We start from the raw sequence: 19,100 nt of genomic DNA, 5'->3' as shown, positions 1-19,100 counted from the left end.
TTTAAATTGAGCACTGTTCTGAGTAGCATAATGAAATCTTTTGCCTTCCCTCTCCATCCCATCCATCCCATTAGTCACTTAGTAGCTGTCTTAGTTATCAGGTTGACTATCGTGATATTACAGTGCTTGTGTTCAAATAACTTAATAATATCCCCAAAGTGCAAGACTAGTAATGCTGGCAATTTGCATATGCTAAAGAGAACCTGAAAAGTGCTTCCTTTAAGTGAAAAGGTGAAAGTTCTTGACTTAATAAGGAAAGAAAAAAAAAAGTCCTATGCTGAGGGTGCTAAGGTCTAAGAACAACTCCAGTCTGTTTTATTGTAAAGAAGGAAAAAAATTTGTGCTAGTTTTACTGTTGAACCTTGAACTGCAAAAGTTAACAGCCACAGTGAGATAAGCCCTTAGTTAAGATGGAAAGACATTAAATTTGTACAATAAGATATTCTGAGGGAGAGAGAGAGACCACATTCACATAACTTTTATTACACTACATTGTTATTATTATTAATCTCTTACTGTGCCTAATTTATAAATTAAACTTTATCATAGGTATGTATAGGAAAAAACATAGTCTTTACAGGGTTCGGTACTATCCCCAGTTTCAGGCATCCACTGGGGGTCCTGGAATGTATCCCACGTGGGTAAGGGGGTGCTCCAGTACTACACAGATGATGTGAAATTCCAATTATATTGCCTCAAGGGGACATGATGTTAGTATGTCCAGCATTTTTTTTTTTTTTTACATCTACCCATCAGCCGACGGAAGGCAACACAATGTAGAAATAGGGTGAGAAAATGGTTTGTATTCAGACCTATGTTCAAATCCCATTCTATATAGCAGTTATATGACTACGGATAAGTTAGCTAACCTTCCTGTGCTTCTGTTTTATGATCTGAAAATGGGAGCTACTTTGCAGGCTTATAATGAGAATGAAAGATTAATAAGATTAGGTCTTATTCATTATAATCATTTTTATAATCATGGTGCTTAGGAAAATGGTTTAAGCCTAGCCATTCTTTCCTAAGCTTTGCTAGCTGCCAATGCAGTTTCTCCTGTTTGTTCAGATGCCAGGGCGCTTGTCCTTAGCAGCACATGGAGTCCATCTTCCATGTTTTGCAAAGGCAAGTTCATTTGGCCCAATTTTGCATAATTTTCCTACGTTGGGGAAGTTTGTTCAAAACAAAGAAAAGTGGGAGGGGGAAGGGTAAGCTGGGACGAAGTGAGAGAGTGGCATGGACTTATCTATACTAACAAATGTAAAATAGATAGCTAGTGGGAAGCAGCCACGTAGCACAGGGAGATCAGCTTGGTGCTTTGTGACCACCTAGAGGGGTGGGGTAGGGAGGGTGGGAGGGAGACGCAAGAGGGAGGAGATATGGGGATATATGTATGTGTATAGCTGATTCACTTTGTTATACAGCAGAAACTAACACACCATTGTAAAGCAATTATACTCCAATAAAGATGTTAAAAAAAAAGTGTGGGGCTTCCCTGGTGGCGCAGTGGTTGAGAATCTGCCTGCCAATGCAGGGGACACGGGTTCGAGCCCTGGTCTGGGAAGATCCCACATGCCACGGAGCAACTAAGCCCGTGAGCCACAATTACTGAGCCTGCGCGTCTGGAGCCTGTGCCCCGCAACGGGAGGGGCCGCGATGGTGAGAGGCCCGCGCACCGCGATGAAGAGTGGCCCCCGCTTGCCACAACTAGAGAAAGCCCTCGCACAGAAACGAAGACCCAACACAGCCAAAAATAAATAAATAAACAATGCCTTAAAAAAAAAATTCTTTAATAAAAAAGTGTTGTCATTCTGTGGTAGCCTTGGCTCACCACAGCTGCGGTCATGCTTTTATTTATGATTAGCTTTCTGCCCAGCATTTTAATTCTAGAAGTATCATGTTAGAGCAAGTATTAAGCTCTGGAAGTAAATTCTGAAAATTTGGAGAATGTCATTTGTATTAGTGTGCTAAGGCTGCCATAACAATACCACAGGCTTAAAGAACAGAAATTTAGGAGTTCCCTGGTGGTCTAGTGGTTAGGATTCGGCACTTTCACTGCCGTGGCCCAGGTTCCATCCCTGGTTGGGAAACTGAGATCCCGAAAGCTGTGTGGCCAAAAAAAAGAAAAAAAAAAACCACACACAAAAAACCAAATTTATTTCTCACAATTCTGGAGGCTGGAAGTCCAAGATCAAGGTGCCAGCAGGGTTGGTTTCTGATGAGACTGTCTGCCTTGCTTGCAGAGAGCTGCCTTCTCTCAGTGTCCTCACAAGGGCTTTTTCTCTGTGTGCACACATCTTTGGTGTCTTTTTTTTTTGGCCACACTGCATGGCATGCAGGATCTTAGTTCCCTGACCAGGGATTGAACCGTGTCCCCTTCAGTGGAAGTGCAGAGTCCTAACCACTGGACTGCCAGGGAATTCCCTGGTGTCTCTTTTCTTATAAGGACACCAGTCCTGTTGGATTACAGCTCCACCCTTATGACCTCATTTAACCTTAATCACCCCCTTAAAGGCTTTAGCTCTGAATAAAGGCACATTGGGGATTAGGGCTTCAACATATGAATTTGGGTGAGTGGGGGCACAATTCAGTCCATAACATTAAAGACGTACACCTGACGTATAAAAATAGGTCAGGCCTTTGAGGCAGATAAGGATTCAACTCTTACCTATACAACTTTGTGGCCTTCAGCAAATCAGTTAATCCCTGTGACTGTCACTTTCCTTATATATATGTGAAGTAGGTATGACAGTACCATATGAGGATGCTATGAGGATCAGGAAATATCTCTTCCCTAGAGGGAGATGACATGAATTAATGTGGGGATTAAGGTGGGGCTGGTGACCTGGAAACCCAGAAACACCCACAGATTCATAGGCTCCATTTGTCAGTTATCTGTGCTCTACCAATAATAGGAAAAGTCAAAAGGTAGAATCTGAAACCTGGTGAGATGGGGAAAGAGAACCTCAGAAAGAAGTAGCAGGATAAAAAATTCACCCCTGATGAACACAGATGCAAAGATCCTCAACAAAATAGTAGGAAACAGAACTCAACAATATATTTAAAGTATCATACAATATTATCAAGTGGAATTTATTCCAGGAATTCAAGGATGGTTCGATATCCACAAATCAATCAACATGATACAGTAAGTCCCCTACATACGAACCTGCAAGTTGTGAACTTTCAAAGATGCAAACGTGCGTTCGTATGTCCAATCACTTGAGTTAGTTCACGTGTCTGGCATACTTTTCAAGGTACTTACTTTTAAGATTTAAAATGTTTTCTTTATATTTGTGTTTGTTTTTTATGTATTATTTGTGTGAAAAATACTATAAACCTATTATAGTACAGTACTATATAGCCAATTGTGTTAGTTGGCTACCTAGGCTAGCTTTGTTGGCCTTATGAACAAATTGGACTTACAAACACGTTCTCAAAACAGAACTTGGTTGTATGTAGGGGACTTAATGAACATCACATTAACAAAATAAAAGGATGAAAATTGTATTATCATCTCAATAGATGCAGATGTGATGAATTGGGAGATTGGGATTGACATGTATACACTAATATGTATAAAATGGATAACTAATAAGAACCTGCTGTATAAAAAAATAAATAAAATTCAAAAAAATATAAAAACATAATAAATAACAAATTCCAGGCTTACCACTTAACTGGTGAGTTTGACCAAATCTAAGCCTCATTTGCTTAATGGGAGTAACAGTGCTTCATTGGGAGGTCAGGAGGATTAAATATTAAGTTGAGCCACATGAAATTGCTGTTTCTGGAGGTCAAAAACAGCGGTGGAATCTACCAAAATAGCATTCCTTTGCGCTTCTGATTTTTCAAAAAATTTAGTCCTTTCCTCTTATGCTGTCTGCGGCATACTCCCGCTCAACTCTCTGGGTGGCCCTGGGGGTTCATAAGTTGCACACTGTTGACCTACCCTGTGGAAGCTAATAAATTCACCTTAGGACAGCCTCGTGAGATTTGGCAATTACTACAAGGATCTGGAGCTACTTTCCAGCCAGCCACAAGCACATCCTTGGGGTCCAGAAACGTCAAGAGCCATAACAGCTCCATGCCCCGACGCACACAAACGCAGCGCACTTTCTTTCTTTCTGAATAGTTATTATTTATTTGGCTGCGCCGGATCGTCGTTGCTGCCTGTGGGATCTTAAGTTGCCTGGCACGCATCGGGGATCTAGTTCCCTGACCAGGGATGGAACCCGGTCCCTTGCATTGGGAGCGTGGAGTCTTAACCACTGGACCACTAGGGAAGTCCCAAACACAACGCACTTTTGCTCTTCTATCCAAGTCCTATTTTGTCCTTGTTTATCACTGTAAGACAGGTAGAGACGTTGGTTCCATTTTAAAATGTGGAAACTGAGGCCTAGAGAAGGTCAGGTCTCATTCAAGGTCTCGGGCACAGCGTGGTGTTGGAAATAACGAAGGTTTGGCGTTACCAAGGCACTGCCTCTAGTTTGTGTGACCTCCACAAGGTCCTTGAACCTTTCTCTCTAGCCTGTTTCCTTTTGTAGAGACGGGAGCTAATACCTCCCTTTGTCATACCGCTCTTTTCGGTTCAATACAGCCTCTCCCCGCTCCGCCCTTGGGGAGCTCCGGCTGTGGCGATAGGACCTGTGCGGAAACACTGCGGGGAGCGCGTGCGCGCCAGGGCCTAACGGGCTCTGAGTCTGAAGGCGCGCACCCGCAGCCCCTCGGAAATATCGATATTTAATTTCGACTAGAGACATAATTTGGCTTGACATCCCCAGGCTCAGGCCGACTACGAGCACCGCAGGGTGCTAGAAAGGAGGGACTGAAACAATCCAGCCCCCAGAAGGGCGGAACAATTGAGCCAACCCTGAAGCAGGCGCGACGAGAAAACTCGGGCGCTTACGGTCCACACCTGCGCGCCGCCATCTTGCTCGAGGAGGGACCGCCTCTCTCCCGGCTGACGGCTGGTTAGCCAGGAGGCGGGGCTCCGCGACTCGGCGGGGCGTGGCCAGGCGATGGCGACCGCGGAGCCCAGCGGGCCTGCGGTGAGGGCGTCTCACCCGGCACCCCGGCCCAGCGGAACCGGAGCTGCGGGGCCGCCCACCGAGCGAAGCGGCATTGGAGTCCCCTGGCTGGGGGAGCGGACCCCGGCGGCTGTGGAGAAGCGGGGGCCGTACATGGTGGCGCGCGCGCCTTCCGGTCAGGCCAAGCTGCGTGAGTGCGGCCCGATGAGGGGTCTCTGCTTGGGCGGGCTGCCGCGTCCCGGGCGGGCTCCGGAGCGCCGCTGGGGCGACCCCGGAGGGGCTCCTACAGCCCGCTCCCGCACCCGGAAGTCTGTTCGGAGAGCGGGCTCCTGGCGTTTGGGAGGCACGGCGGAGTGGGGAACAGCCCGCTGACCCGGTCCCTTTGACTTCCAGAGAAGCACCGGGACCTGGCTAAGGCAGTTCTGCGGAGAAAACGCATGCTGGGGGCCGCGCCGAACCGCCCCGACTCTTCAGGGAAAAGGTCTCAGCAGGCGCCACCTCCTCTGTGCAAGCGTTTCCAGAGAAGGCCTTAGTGTAGTCTGGGAGACAGAGTACCCACGCTTAAGGCCCAGCTAGTGATGCCCCTGAGGCCAACCTGTCCGGTTCACTGTTTTAAAAGGGGAAGAGGAACGACCTTGTCTTTCCCTTCCAGGATGTGATGGCGTCAGGGAAGGAGCTTTGGAATAAGAGTTTTCGTCAGTGCCTAGGATCATTCACTGTCTAAATTAGGGGGGAGCATAGTGGCTGGGGTCCCCAGGAGTGAGGATGGAGAGCAGTGTGGAAACAGCCAGGGCTGTATTTTTTTCTTAACAGAACGGTAAACTCTGAGGGCTGGATGGGACCTTATCCAGGGCCTCTTTTACAAAGAGCTAAAGCAGGTGAAGGAATTTGTCTAAGGACTTTGGTTTTTCTGTTCTCTGGTTAAATAAGGTGGGGAGATGGGGCTTTTCCTGCTTCATGAAAGAGGAGGTGTGCTTTTGCTCGGGAGCAGCAGGGGGAGTGGTGTGGGGACATGCACATTCTGAGGAGCTGTGGCCAGATACATGGCAGGCAGTGGTGGCTGTCCAGACAGAAGGCAAGTCAGGAGTAGTGCAGTTTGTTTTTTTTTTCCCATAAGGGCGAGGACTCTGGCTTTCCCTGTGAAATGCTGGCGTTTCATCTATGCTTGGTCTGTCCCCCCCATCTCCCCTCAGGTCAGTGAAGTTTAACAAGGGCTATACTGCTCTTAGTCAGAGTCCAGATGAAAACCTGGTGTCCCTCGACTCTGACAGGTGAGTGCCCTCCTTGAAAATACCCCTTGGGGAGTGACTTGGGTAAAATTTCACATCACTTGCTTCGCTTATTCCCTGTCTCTTCCAAGACCTTTTGTGCATGTTCCAGGACTGCTGCTTCAGAGCACTATCTCTTCCCAGGATGGCTTGCTTAGAGGACTCATAGGTGATCTTGCTGCTCTTGGATTTGAAGCACCAACCTTGTCTGGGGGAGTCATCCTGCCCTATTATGTCTGCACTGTTAGTGACAGTGACCCTGTCCATGCTGGAGCCAATGGAAGGAGCCATTTATACTCATGGCAGATTATGGGTTTGAGTTCTATGGTGTGTGGTCTTTGCTTCACAAGTCCTCCAGACCCCTTTGCATGCTGTGCACCTTGCCATTTGTAGCTGTGCTCCACGGGCATCTCCCCGAACTGACTGTCTTCCTTTTCTCCTAGTGATGGGGAGCTGGAATCCAGATACTCCTCCGGGTATTCCTCTGCAGAGGCAAGTCCAGAGCACCTTTCTGTGGTGGGGCCAGGCTGCAGGCAGTGTCACTGCCACTGCCAAATGCTTGTCTGGTTCCTGCTGTATGCATGGCACTGTGCTAGACTTCCAGTCTGTTCTCCAATCTTCTACTCTGCCCTCTTCCCCCAGCAGAAGTTTAGGTGTCTGAGGAGCGCTGTTGAAAGTCCAGGAGACCATAGACCCTTAGGGATGGAAATGACCTCACTAGTCTTCTAATCCAGGCCACCACTTAGAAAAGGAATCCTCTTGATAAATCCCAGCTAAGTGTTTACCATCCTCTGCTTGTTTGAATGCTTCTTGTAATTGGGTAGTGAGTAGTGAGTACTACCTTCAAGAAACCTTGCTGCCTATCTTCCCCCACCGGCACACACAATTCAGGTAGATCGTAGAGAAATCTTCCTTGTTAATTGGAAGTGTCTCCTGCAGCTTGGACTTAGTGGTCCTAGTCCTGCCTCCAGTGTCACACAGTAATTCTAGTCTCCCTTCTTTTGATTGTCTTTTATCTGAGATTAGCATTCCTGTCCCTGCCCTGGCCATCCTCCTCCAAGCTTGCTTTCTTCCAGGCCAACTTCTGTTCCTTCAGTTGTTCCATCTATGGGAACTGAGACAGAGATAGATACTCCTGGGCTGGACTTCTGGACAGTTTCCAGAGTGACTGGCCCAGACAGAAACATGGGGACGTAAAGTTCTGGCATGTGCGGCTTACTGCCTTTGACAGAGATGAAGTGCTGGGGACTTGACTGTATACCACTGGTATTTCTTCCTTATTCTCCTGGAAACCCTTGGCCGCCCCCTGAGTTTCTGCCAGAGAATACAGGCAGTTTGAAAATTGTATCCTCCTTGAACATCTGGGTGCCTAAGATTGTTAAAAAAAAAAGAAAAAAAAATTAGCCAAGAACCAGAGAAAGTCCTACACTCTGCAGTCTCATTTTCCTTCTGCTCAGTGGAATTGGTGAAGCTGGGCTGACAGGTTCCACTTTGCAAGGAATGAGCTCTGTTGGCATCAAAGGATGACATGTCTAACTGGCAGTGCAGAAAAATCTGTTCCCCACCCCATTCAACTCTAACCCATATTCCTCTACCCTTCTACCCGATTGTTCTGGTATCATTGTTCCATATTCTTCAGCCTTCATAGGGACCAACCTGGGTTCCCAGTGGGAATGGTCAGGGCTTGACTTTCAAACATAATCTGTAATCTGATATTTATATCAGCTTTCTCAGGATTCTTTAGTGAGGGCAGCTTCCCTGGGGGCTAGTGACAATGCAGCCTGGATAGTACTGGCTCAGGCCCCTGGATGTCCCTCCCTGCTGGGTGAGGCACTTCTTCCTGTAATCCAGGGTTGTGTGGCCTTGGCCTGAGGGTGGAGCATGCATAGTAAGGAAATGTGGGTCTGCCTTTTGGGCAGCAGTTATTTCTGCCTTGTAGCCTGGCTTATAGTTCTCTCCTCTCCTGCTCTTAGCAGGTGAACCAGGATGTGAGCCGGCAGCTGCTCCAGGATGGGTACCACCTGGATGAGATTCCAGATGATGAGGACTTGGACCTCATTCCCCCCAAGCCTATGACCTCCTCAACATGCTCCTGCTGCTGGTGCTGTCTTAGGGATGCTTCCTTCTGTACCCTCCAGTAGACATAACCCCCTAAGATGGGCCCTGCTCACCATGCCTGCAGAGTCCTGTTGGCCCTTCATTGGTCACAGTGCAGTGGGAACTGCTGTCAACCCCAGAATCACTGGAGACACTGACCCTCTGGGAAAGTCAGTGACCGCAGTTACCCCACACCTGGTGCTTCTCAGGCCAGAGGCCCCCACCTGGGCCATAGGGGATAGGTGGAATTCTGCAGTTTTCCTCTGCTGTTGGAGTAGAGTTTGGAGAAACCACTTTAGTAAGGGAAGGAACAGAGAAATTCTGGTTCTTATGGTGAGTGACAAAGTTGGCTAAGAGAAAAACTTGCAGATATCTTGAGTGGTATTTGTCACCATGCCCTATAGAGGGGAAAGGAGAGCTTCTGCGCCCAGGCTATGCTGGATGGTGTTGTGTGGAGGCAGAGAACAGCACTTTATGCCTTGCAGCTGGGAGTCTTTGAAAAAGAATTTAACTATTTGGGACCAATCCAGTTCAAGAAATTCCATATGCTCTTCTCCTCTTCCTAGCTCCAAGATGGGTTACCTGTTTGACCTTCAAAGGAACATAAAGCAGGGCCCTTTGGCCCTCTTCCAGTTGTTCCTGTTTGACTGTAGAGCAGGTTGCTTAATGGCACAACTTGATCAAGCCTTCCAGAATCCCTGGAAGCAGAGCATTCCCATCTGGTCCAACTGTCTGGGTGAGCTTAGTAACTTGGTCCGTCCATCCTTAGAGAAAAACTGCTCTACTGTGTAGACAAAATTTATTTGTCTTCCCTTGGTTGCCATTCTTCACCTTGGTCTTAGCTAGTATCTTCACCCAGTCCTTGAGCTAAGGTTGGGTGAAGGTTCTGGAGCTCGCCCCGGGAAGCCTGCACTTTTTGCTTACCAGCAGAGGGAGCTGCAGGAGTAGTTAGGTGCCTTCCCAATTTGTTTAACTTTTTTCTTCCCCCATCCCGGCCGCACCGCGGCTTGTGGCAATGTTGGTTCCCCCACCAGGGAGGGATGAACCCCAGGCCCCTGCAGTGGATGCGTGGAGTCCTAACCACTGGACCGCCAGGGAATTCCCCTATTTGTTTAACTTTTTACAGTTGAGGAGCAGCAATGGGTGAGAAGTATACTGGTGCAGATATGTGGGCTTTGACAGAGACAGAGGCTCACAGACGGGATGAGGAGGAGGGAACTGTGAAAGCTCCCACGGCCCCCACCTGAGGAAATAATCTTGCCATTGCAGAGGGCCTCCCTTCACCTTAGGGAAAGCCATTCTGTTGCATCCAGATTCCTCTGACCACAGCATGGGCCTCACAGTGGATACTCAGGATTGGGCTTTACAGTAAACCTCTGGGTGCAATACAGCCTCTTTCAGTCCCCAGTTTGAACACACCAAAAGGCCGGCATAATCTCCCCTGTGACCCCCAGTAGATAGCATCTCTTGCTATACCAGACCTCTCTATGGAATTTAATTTTTTAGTGGTTCTCTTTTTTTTTTTTGGCCTTACCTAAAACCAAATGGGACTGAATGGGAGTGGACAGGGTTCCCAGCCTAAGGGGTAGGGTAGTCAGGATTGAGGTGTGGCCCCAACTTGGGAACTTGCCCAATCTGTTGCTTCATTTGGTTAGGACAGAGTAGCCTGAGTGTTTGACAGCTGCTGGGGGTGAGGATGGCAGCAGGACCCCAAGAACAAGGCCCTCCGGTGGTTGCTGTTATAAAGCCACACTGGTGTATTTGGCTGCACCTCTCCCCGGAATGTTTCAGAGCTGGTTGACCCTGTGTGGAAGGCATTACCTTCGCAGAAAAAGTTGCAGGAACATTGTACAGCAAGGAAGGGTAGAAATGGTCGATTGCTTGGAGCTAGAAGCCACGAATGTCACGAATAAAGCCTAATGTCACGAATAAAGGCACCAAGGTGTCTAGAACCAGACTGCCTTAATTAAAAGTGCTGGGTGTTTTGCAGGTGACAGCACTCCGAGGAGACAGGGAGGTATTCAGGCTTACCTCACAGATGGGAGTAGTACTGTATGGTGTTTACAGAACTCTTGGCTTAGGCTTCTATAGCTCTGTAAGTTTGTAAGAATAAATACAATCATGCTAGTTGAGCCTGAGTCTCTGTGTTGCAATAGGATTTTTAACAAAGGCCTAGACTACGGTCATTGCCCCTTCTGAATTCTGAAATGAAGAAATAGCCTAATAGCCCCAACTGTTCTGAGGACTGCCTCTCCTTTCTCTTGTTCCCAATAGGCGTCGTTTTCAGGCCTGCTCATTGGGGACCATGGATGGAATAGGCCTTTGCATATCACTTCTCTTTAGAATGAATTCCCTTTGGCAGACCCTTTCTTCCCAGGTTTTGTTTTGCTTTTCAGGGTTTTTTTTTTTTTTCAGCTGAAGAAAATTTACTGGAAGCCAAAAAAAGCCGAACAGATTGGCTACAACTTTTTTGAAGGTAGTTTCCTGGACTTCCATTGTACAGGTCTAGTGTGGGCAGCAGCCCAGAAAGATTCTTTTGTGTGAGATTAATCCCTTACCTACAGGAAGGAGCCACTAGGCTGGGTCTCTGCTTAGTCTGGGGTGATAGCATCTAAGACTGCTAGTCAGAAACTTCAGTGGCAAAACACACAGCTGTGCAACCTCCTGGGTGTGTCCCACCTCTAGAGGGTAGGCACAGGGAGAGTAGATGCCCTCATAGATACTTCCTGCCAATGTAGAAAAAAAGTAGCTTGATTTCTCTTCACAACATTAATTAGATTGTCCTGTCCTTTAGTCCCTGTATCTACAGTGACTGAATGTGCTCTAGAGAAGTGGTTGACAACCTTTGTGAAGGGCCAGTCAGTACATTTGGCTTTGCAGGCCATACAGTTCGGTGCACCTACTCAACTTTGCCATTGTAGCCTGAATGGAACTGGACAGTATGTACATGAAAGGGTGTGGCCAGATCCAGCCTGCTGGCCTTAGCCTGATGATCCCTGCCCTAAAGCCAACTAAAGCACTGAAGAGAAGAACCTCTGCACTGACAATGCCTTTCTTTAGACCCATCTTCCACTGTCTGCAGGGCTGGAGGGCCCAAGGTTTGCCTGCAAGCTCTGCAGCTGAGGCTACAGCAGGCTATCTCTCCCACACCTTCCTTTAAAAGGTCTCTGGAGTCTAGCCTGCCTACCTCAGGAAGCTGTCTGAAACAGGAATAAAGCAAAAACTGGACAACATCCAGGGAGGGCTCTTTCAGCCCGCTTCAGGGACTGGAATGGAAAAGGCTGAGTGCTCTTTAGCCCAAAGGCCTCAACACAGGTGATCTTTAATTGCTTTGACAGAGCAGCATTAGTCCACAGGCCTACCCTTTTCCCTCCTTCTCTGCACTGAGGAAAATGGGCAGTCCCAGGGCCAGAACGCTGTTCTTCCAAATTAATTACCTATCTTGCCGTGACTGATGCTGAGCTAATCATAGATTTCACCAGCCTGCCTAATGCTATAGGCTGGAACAGAGCTGCCGCTTCGTGCAGGAGAGCCTGGCTCAAGGGTGGCAAGAATACAAGGGGAGTATCAGCCCTCAGTTCTCACGTGGGCCCCTCCTACCAGGAAGAAGACGGTTCAGCCTAGGCCTGCTCAGGAGTCACTGACTTCAAGCTCTTCTACCCGAGCTCTTTCAGGGTGTACCCAAAGAGCCCGGAACAGGGAAGCGATTTGGGCTGGGCCTGAGGAGGTGAGGCTGGCCAGGACGTAGGGTGACTGGCAGAGAAGAGCCAGGAAGGCTGTGGCCTCTACAGCAGGCAGCAGGCACGGAACATCAGCAGGTCCTCAGGCAGCGTGAGCTTCAGTGAGACACTCTCATTGGCCCCAATGAAGAGCACCCCGCCACGCTTCAGGGAGATTGTGGCCTGGGCTGTGCGGGTGCTGGCTGTCACTGTCCCCTGCACCATCAGGAGGATACTGGCAGAGTCCAGCGCCAAGACCCTGTATTCAGTGACGGAGCCAGGCACCTGGGCAGAAAGAAACAGCAAGATGGAGCAGGGTCTGAGCCGCTGTTAGCTCATAGGGGTCCCGGGAGAGCCCCAAGGACAGTGAGAGGGAGAGCTCTGCCGCCTTCTCCCCCACGGCTCAGGCTTTTGTCAGCACGGAGGCCCTTGTCTGGTCCCTGGTGCAGAGAGCCACAGACAGGCCCTGTGGCCATTCTCCCACCACGTGAGCTTGGCGGAAAGGAAACCCAGCCCCAGGTATACTCCACATGTGGCCCTTACCAGCGTTCTTCATGCCACACAAAAAACACCCACGATAGCTGTCACTCACCTCCATCTTCATAATGGTGAAGTCTGGCACGGGGGGATCATAGATAGAGAGGTAGGGGTCTTCCTGACTCCATGCTGGAGGAAAGAGCCTGTCCTGGCTGGGGCTGGGGATGTAGCTGAGCATTTCACACAAAGTTGGCACGTCGATGAACTTGGGTGTCAGGCCAGCACGCACCGTGTTGTCTGAACATGCCATGCACTCCACGCAGTCTGGGGACAGACAGTTGTCACGTGGTAAGCTAATGAAGGATGCCTTGGAATTTGGCTCTCCAGGGCGGGGCCTTCTAACTTGAGTGCCATGAGCTCCCTGTAGAATTAGGTAAAAATGTGTGAATTGCGTCTTCTGTGAGAATGGGCTAAGATAACAGATACCAAAACAGGTGACACGTCACCCACCATTGTCAAGGGGAGTCATGTTATCCCCTGGAGGAGCCCCAACCCTCTGAAGACTTTGTATTCTCCCCTTCTACCACAGAATCCTGTCCACGAGTGGATAAACGGCTAATAGTCAAAATGTGACACCATTCTGCGGCAATGTGTTTTTTAACATAAAATCTCTGCGAAGACAGGACAGACATGTGAAGGCAGGGAAGAGAACAATGGCCTTGATCCAGTATAGCCTGGACTCAAACTGTGGTTCCCACACATATTGACAGGTCTTAACATGAGAGCATCATGACCTCACAGGGGTGGTGTGAGGATCCAAGCAGTGTCCAACTCAAGCTGGCATTCATCATCCCTATTGGTCACTTCCCTGCTGACCCCAGGAACCCTGGGAGGTCAGAGCTGGATGGGACTTTAAAAGTGGTCTCCTCGACCACCCCCTCCTATTTTGTCCAGGTGGGGAAACAAGGCCTGAGGCGGATGGCAGTGGGGCTCACTGCTGAAATGCGGCTCACCTCCTTTCAGGTAGGCATGGGGCACGTTGGCCTCCAGAAACATGGCCTCCCCCGGCTTCAGGGTAAGCAGGTTCAGGAAGTAGATGGCAAAGCATCCGATATCACCTGGGTACTGCTGGTGCAGCTGCAGCAAGAGTTCCCCATAGATGTCCTCCATGTTGTTTCCAGCAGCCACTGAGGGTCACAGAGCACCCCAAGGCCACTTAGGAACCCTCAGTGGTGTTCACAGCCCCACCTTGGCCAAGGAGAGTCCTGGAGAAGATCCTACCCAAGGAATCCAGAAACTGGTGGGCATATTCTCCTAGTCACATTCCCCCACCCTTTGGGGGCCAGCATTCCTTGATATTCCAGCCTACACAGATGGCCGTTTTCCCCATTTTGACTATCTATATGCCCACCACTCTACTAGGCACTAAAAGGGCTAGAGTGTAGTCCTTTTAGACAGTGTTTCTCAACCTCAGCATTATTGACATTTGGGGACAGGTAATTCTTTGTTGTGGGGACTGTCCTGTGCATTGCAGAATGTTCAGTAGCATCCCTGGCCTCCACCCACGAGATACCACTGGCACCCCAAACCTGGGTTTGACAACCAAAAATGTCTCCAGACTGCCAGTGTCCCCTGGTTGACAACCTCTGCTCTAGGAGTTTAAAATCTAGTTAGGAGATAACCCAAGGGTTCCATGTGGGGTGACGAACTGTCCCAGTTAGCCCAGGCCTTTCCCTTAACACTGAAAATCACTCAGTCCCAAGCAAACTGAGATGGTTGGTCACCCCAGATAGCATGAGGCAGGATGCAACCAAGGGCCAAAATGTGTCCTGGAGGCTGAGCAGGGGAGATGAGCTCAGCCTGAGCTAGAGTGGTGGAGGAAGGCTTCTTGGGAACTGGGGGGAGGAGGGGAGGGTGGTGAGCTGGGCTTCCTTGACTGTGGAGAGAAGGGGGAGGGTGTCTCTAAGTAAAAGCAGAGTGTGTCAGTGCCACAATGAAGAGACCAGTTGGTCTGGATTGGAGGGTTATTTCGAGTCTTCATACAGAGACATGCTGAATGCCTACTCTGTGCTAAGCACTGTGGGGACACACGAAGGTCAAGGAGACGGGTCCCTGGCCTAGAGAAAACTCCAGTTTTAACAGGTGTGCATGTGATGATATCTACTCACAGGTGTTAAGGGCTATACCTGACGTATGAACGGGGTGTTATGGGAGCTCTGAGCAGAAGTAATCAGCTCTGCTGTGAGTGCAAGAAGCCCTAAAGGGAGAGGCATGCAAGCAGAGAAGACAGTAAAAAAACAAAACAAAACAAAACGTAGGATATGCTTGGGTAAAATAAATAGTTCCCTGTGGGTCAAAGGTAGTAGGGGAAATGGGTAGAAACAGAACCAGAAGAGCTCTGGGCTTGCCTGGAAAAGGAGCTGGGGCCTCATCACATGTGCCATATAAGCTCCTAGCAGAGAGTCCATTCTGCCTTGTTTTTCACTGCTTGTATTGACTCTCCAACCCAAAGGTGACACAACCATACCCATCACAGTCATTTCCTGAACTCTCCTTAGTTAGCACAAGGTTGGGCACAGAGCAGGTATTTAAGGAAAGATCTACTGATTGAGAGCTCTGGACTTCAGGCCTTTGGAGGAGAGAGAGGATCCCTTCATCTCCTTCCTGCTCTCTAGCCCCAAAGTATAAAACCCTCCATGGAGAGCAGCTAGAAGCAGCATTCAACCTAGGGTCTTGTTCCACAAAGACTGGCAAAGAAATGCTAAGTCACTAACAGGCCATCTAAGTCAGGCCCGTTTTGGTGTTCTACTTGAACAAAGGGGTTGAGAACCCTATCCCCACAGCCTAGTGTCTGTGCCAGGGGTCCAGGACGGGGCATTGCACCCAGGCCTGAGACACCTACCTTGCTGGGAGATCCGCTTCACCAACAGGTTGAGCTGCTCCACCACTGCCTTCTTCTCACTCTTCATCAGGTGGGAGAAACAGCTCCGCAGAGCAAAGGCCACAGCCTGGGAGTCACGGCTCAGGCTCTGCTTCAGCTGTGTTGCTGCATTATCTCCAATTAGAAACTGGAACTCGGGCACCTCTGCAGGAAGGTCAGGCCAGGGCCCATATCAGGAATGGTTAAGATGGAACCGCAAAAGTGGGAAGCTGGAGGAGGCCTCCCCATCTCATCCCTAACCAAGGAGCCAGGCAAGCTTTGCAGTGAAAAGCGACTGCTCACCACCAACCCTCAGCAATCACACCCGAGCCTGGTCTCATGGGCCTGCCCTCGGAGTGTCAAGAATTCATGAGGTCAACCAGCCCCTCAGTTCCTGTGACACTCAGCCTCTGTTCTCTGCCACTGTTCCAGCTCTGCCCTGGGCTGCCCATGCATCCTAGGCCAATATGCATGCTCTCAGCATTTTGCCCAAACTTACTTGTCAGAAAGGTCACAATCTCCTCAACTGGCCGGAAGCCACATAAGCCCTGGAAGGGGGTGAGGGCAATCGCCATCTCTGGCTTATGGTTGGCATCGGGGTAGTGCTGTGGAGCCTGGAGGTGCAGCTTCTCTGCCAGCTCCTGTGGCATAGCCAGGGAAGAGGAGAATGGTTAAGGTGCAGCCATCATCTAGGAAGACGCCAATCTCACCCAGACCTTGCTCTCGACACTCCCCAGTCAGCTTCCTACCTCTGGCACTGAGCCCAGTCAAGGCATAATTCAGAAACTCAGGGCTCAGCCAACCCAAGGCAGGCACGTGGACCAACTCTGGGGGAGAGGTGGGGCAGGCTTTAAGAGGACTGCGAGGGCTTCCCTGGTGGCGCAGTGGTTGAGAATCTGCCTGCCAATGCAGGGGACACGGGTTCAAGCCCTGGTCTGGGAAGATCCCACATGCCGCGGAGCGACTGGGCCCGTGAGCCACAACTACTGAGCCTGCGCGTCTGGAGCCTGTGCTCCACAACAAGAGAGGCCGTGATAGTGAGAGGCCCGCGCACCGCGATGAAGAGTGGCCCCCGCTTGCCACAACTAGAGAAAGCCCTCACACAGAAACGAAGACCCAACACAGCCATAAATAAATAAAGAAAAATTAAAAAAAAAAAAAAAAAAAAAAAGAGGACTGCGAATCAGGAAACCCAAACACCAAGCCAAGCTCTGACACTAACAAGCTGTGTGACTTTGGGTAAATCCCTCTCTTCTCTGGGTCTTACTTTGCTCATCTAGAAATGAGGAGTTTGGACAGACAAATGCTTAGGCTGCGACTCATGGGCTTGTGCAGAAAGACATGGGAGTGGAGCTGAGGCAATGACTAGGGTACTTGCCCTGCCTTGGAAGGTAAACTCTTTGAGAGAGCCAGGTGGAAAAATGGCAGATATGAATAGTCCTGGGTTGGCTGAGGGGAGCCCAGGAACAAGCATGGAGAAGCTCCCCTGGCACAGGCTGGTCAGCTGTCCACTTAAACTTAGCTGCCACATGTGTCACCAGCAATCAGCTTGGCAGAGCTAAATTGGGAGTTGACAGGCTTGGATTTAATTTGGGGCTGGAGCCTGGCATGGGCAGGGTAAAAGCAGCAGTAAAAGTTGTGGGAGGGCCTTGACATAAGTTCTTCTCTACCCTGACCTCTGTGCCCTACCCTGATCCTGTACCTTGTTAGGGTGTGCCTGGATAGACAGGGCCGTTTCAACGGAGAGCACTTTGAAGAGAAAGGGCAGCTTGCCATTAAAGGTGTCCTTGACTTTCGAACCCAAGCAGTCCTGGTTCTCAGCAATCCACTGGCCTAGGGTCTTCTGCAAGATGCTGTTGTCAAGGATCTTGGCATCTCCCCGGGGGTGGGTCCCCATCCACAGCTGTAAAAACAGGAAACTTGGGAGGGAAAAAGGAAGAAGCTGGCACCACCCACTGGCCTGCCCCAATCCGTTACCCTGTGCTCCCCACAGGGCAGCTAAGTTCTGAAATGGGACTCCCAAGACCGGGTATAAATGCTCATACCATCAGAGACATACATGAGGGCAGCAGAGCTCTGACTCTGAGGTGGCTCTGTGAGGGGTTAACATTCATTTATTCTAGTCTCAGAAGTAGAGGCTAAGCCTTCCTGTGCTTTGGCTTTTTCTCTACTAAATGGGCAGGAAAAATATATATTTTAGGTTATTAAAAATGTCAAACTTAGTCAAAGTAAAAATTTTAATTGTCAAGGAGGGCTGAAGTAAAATTCAGTAAGTGCTGGGACTTCCCTGGTGGTGCAGTGGTTAAGAATCCGTCTCCAAAGCAGGGGATGTGGATTCGATCCCTGGTCTGGGAAGATCCCACATGCCACGGAGCAACTAAGCCCGTGCGCCACAACTACTGAGCCTGCGCTCTAGAGCCTGTGAGCTACAACTACTGAAGCCCGCGCGCCTAGAGCCCGTGAGCTACAACTACTGAAGCCCGCGCGCCTAGAGCCCGTGCTCCGCAACAAGAGAAGCCACCGAAATGAGAAACCTGTGCACCGCAACGAAGAGTAGCCCCCGCTCGCCGCAACTAGAGAAAGCCCACGCAGCAACGAAGACCCAATGTAGCCATAAATAAATAAAATAAAATAAAATAAAAGTCAGTAAGTGCTGACAGTTCTTGGGAAATTCCAGTCTATGATGACAAAACCTTACTTCTTCTGGTGCTACCATGTGGGTTCATCAACCTGCACAGATCTGAAAAGGCAAGGAGGCCTCCTCTCTCTTTTCCTGTCTTCCCTTCCCAGCTGATTCACATGACTTGCCTGGGGCCCCTTGAGTGGAGGAGTACCTTGATCCCACCTGCTGGTAAAGTAGGCTAAAATACAGCCCGGGTCTCACCTCTGCATATGGTTTGTCCTCTGAGATCTGGGCCAGTGGGTCACTGCTAGCCAGCAGCCGAGCCACTTCACTGTTGGAACCCATCTTCCCCCAGGCATACTGCTGCACCACACAGGAAAGTGGGAATACTGGGGGTACAGACAGAGCGTCAGTTTCCACTCCACTCCTGAGGCCTGACCCTCCTGTCCCAGGGAAACTACACCCTAGCTGAGGGTTCTGTCTGGGAGATAGAGTCAAATAAGGAGTTTGTAGGTTGTTAGTTGAGACCCTTCTGCAGGCCTCGATGTTCCCATCTCTAAGACGGGCAGTAAAGATCTTCTGCTGACGTGAGGCAGATAGTTGCGTTAAGGTGACGGGGAGGGGGTGGGAGGAATCTATTTCCACCGCACCGGGTCTCGAAGTAACCCACGCGCAGCCCCCTCCCCTCAAGACCCTTCTTCGAGGGCTGCAATAACGGCTCAATTCCCATCGCAGGTGCCCCCTCCTCTGCCCGGCGCCCATCCATCCTTCCGCAGAGCTCCGCGGGTGGGTTCTACCTGGCATATCAGGTCGGGAAGGGTCCGAGGACGCGACCCACCCCACGCTCGCGGGCACCCCAGCCAACAGCCCACCTCTCTGAGCGGCCATCTTCACAGCACCAGACCTGGCTTCGCCCACGTATACTTTTCCCGGCAGCACCCTCGGCCCCTCTGCCCCCAGAGCTTCATG

The 19,100-nt window shown here is 49.9% G+C and overlaps 2 protein-coding genes across 12 annotated transcripts; one reads left to right on the top strand and one right to left on the bottom strand.

Moving 5' to 3' along the window:
* Nucleotides 1-1,847: 1,847 nt before the first annotated feature.
* Nucleotides 1,848-11,424, top strand: FAM219B (family with sequence similarity 219 member B). Of its 3 annotated transcripts, XR_014243156.1 has the most exons (6): nt 4,562-5,217; nt 5,421-5,508; nt 6,221-6,298; nt 6,739-6,787; nt 8,269-9,128; nt 10,808-11,424. XR_014243156.1 is itself a non-coding variant. In XM_082387081.1 (5 exons), exons 1-5 carry the CDS (start codon nt 5,019-5,021, stop codon nt 8,434-8,436), a joined length of 579 nt encoding a protein of 192 aa, XP_082243207.1. In that variant the 5' UTR covers nt 1,848-5,018; the 3' UTR covers nt 8,437-10,524. The 3 variants fall into 3 exon arrangements, 2 of the variants coding, with proteins under 2 accessions (XP_082243207.1, XP_082243206.1); XM_082387081.1 differs by lacking the exon at nt 10,808-11,424 and having other exon boundaries at nt 1,848-5,217; nt 8,272-10,524; XM_082387080.1 differs by lacking the exon at nt 10,808-11,424 and having other exon boundaries at nt 8,269-10,524.
* Nucleotides 11,425-11,678: 254 nt separating this feature from the next.
* On the bottom strand, nt 11,679-19,100 carry MPI (mannose phosphate isomerase). 9 transcript variants are annotated; one of them, XM_082387018.1, is made up of 8 exons: nt 19,004-19,100; nt 18,393-18,520; nt 17,211-17,411; nt 16,008-16,149; nt 15,491-15,673; nt 13,602-13,775; nt 12,704-12,912; nt 11,679-12,396 (listed from the first exon to the last, which is right to left on the bottom strand). In XM_082387018.1, exons 1-8 carry the CDS (start codon nt 19,017-19,019, stop codon nt 12,178-12,180), a joined length of 1,272 nt encoding a protein of 423 aa, XP_082243144.1. In that variant the 5' UTR covers nt 19,020-19,100; the 3' UTR covers nt 11,679-12,177. The 9 variants fall into 9 exon arrangements, with proteins under 9 accessions (XP_082243144.1, XP_082243146.1, XP_082243143.1 ...); XM_082387020.1 differs by having other exon boundaries at nt 17,211-17,427; nt 19,004-19,031; XM_082387017.1 differs by having other exon boundaries at nt 18,929-19,029.

This window comes from Balaenoptera borealis (assembly GCF_965194805.1).
Source record: "Balaenoptera borealis genome assembly, chromosome: 3".
Lineage (NCBI taxonomy): Eukaryota > Metazoa > Chordata > Mammalia > Artiodactyla > Balaenopteridae > Balaenoptera > Balaenoptera borealis.
Note: the sequence above shows the minus strand (reverse complement) of the source record. Positions and strands in the feature narration are given on the sequence as shown.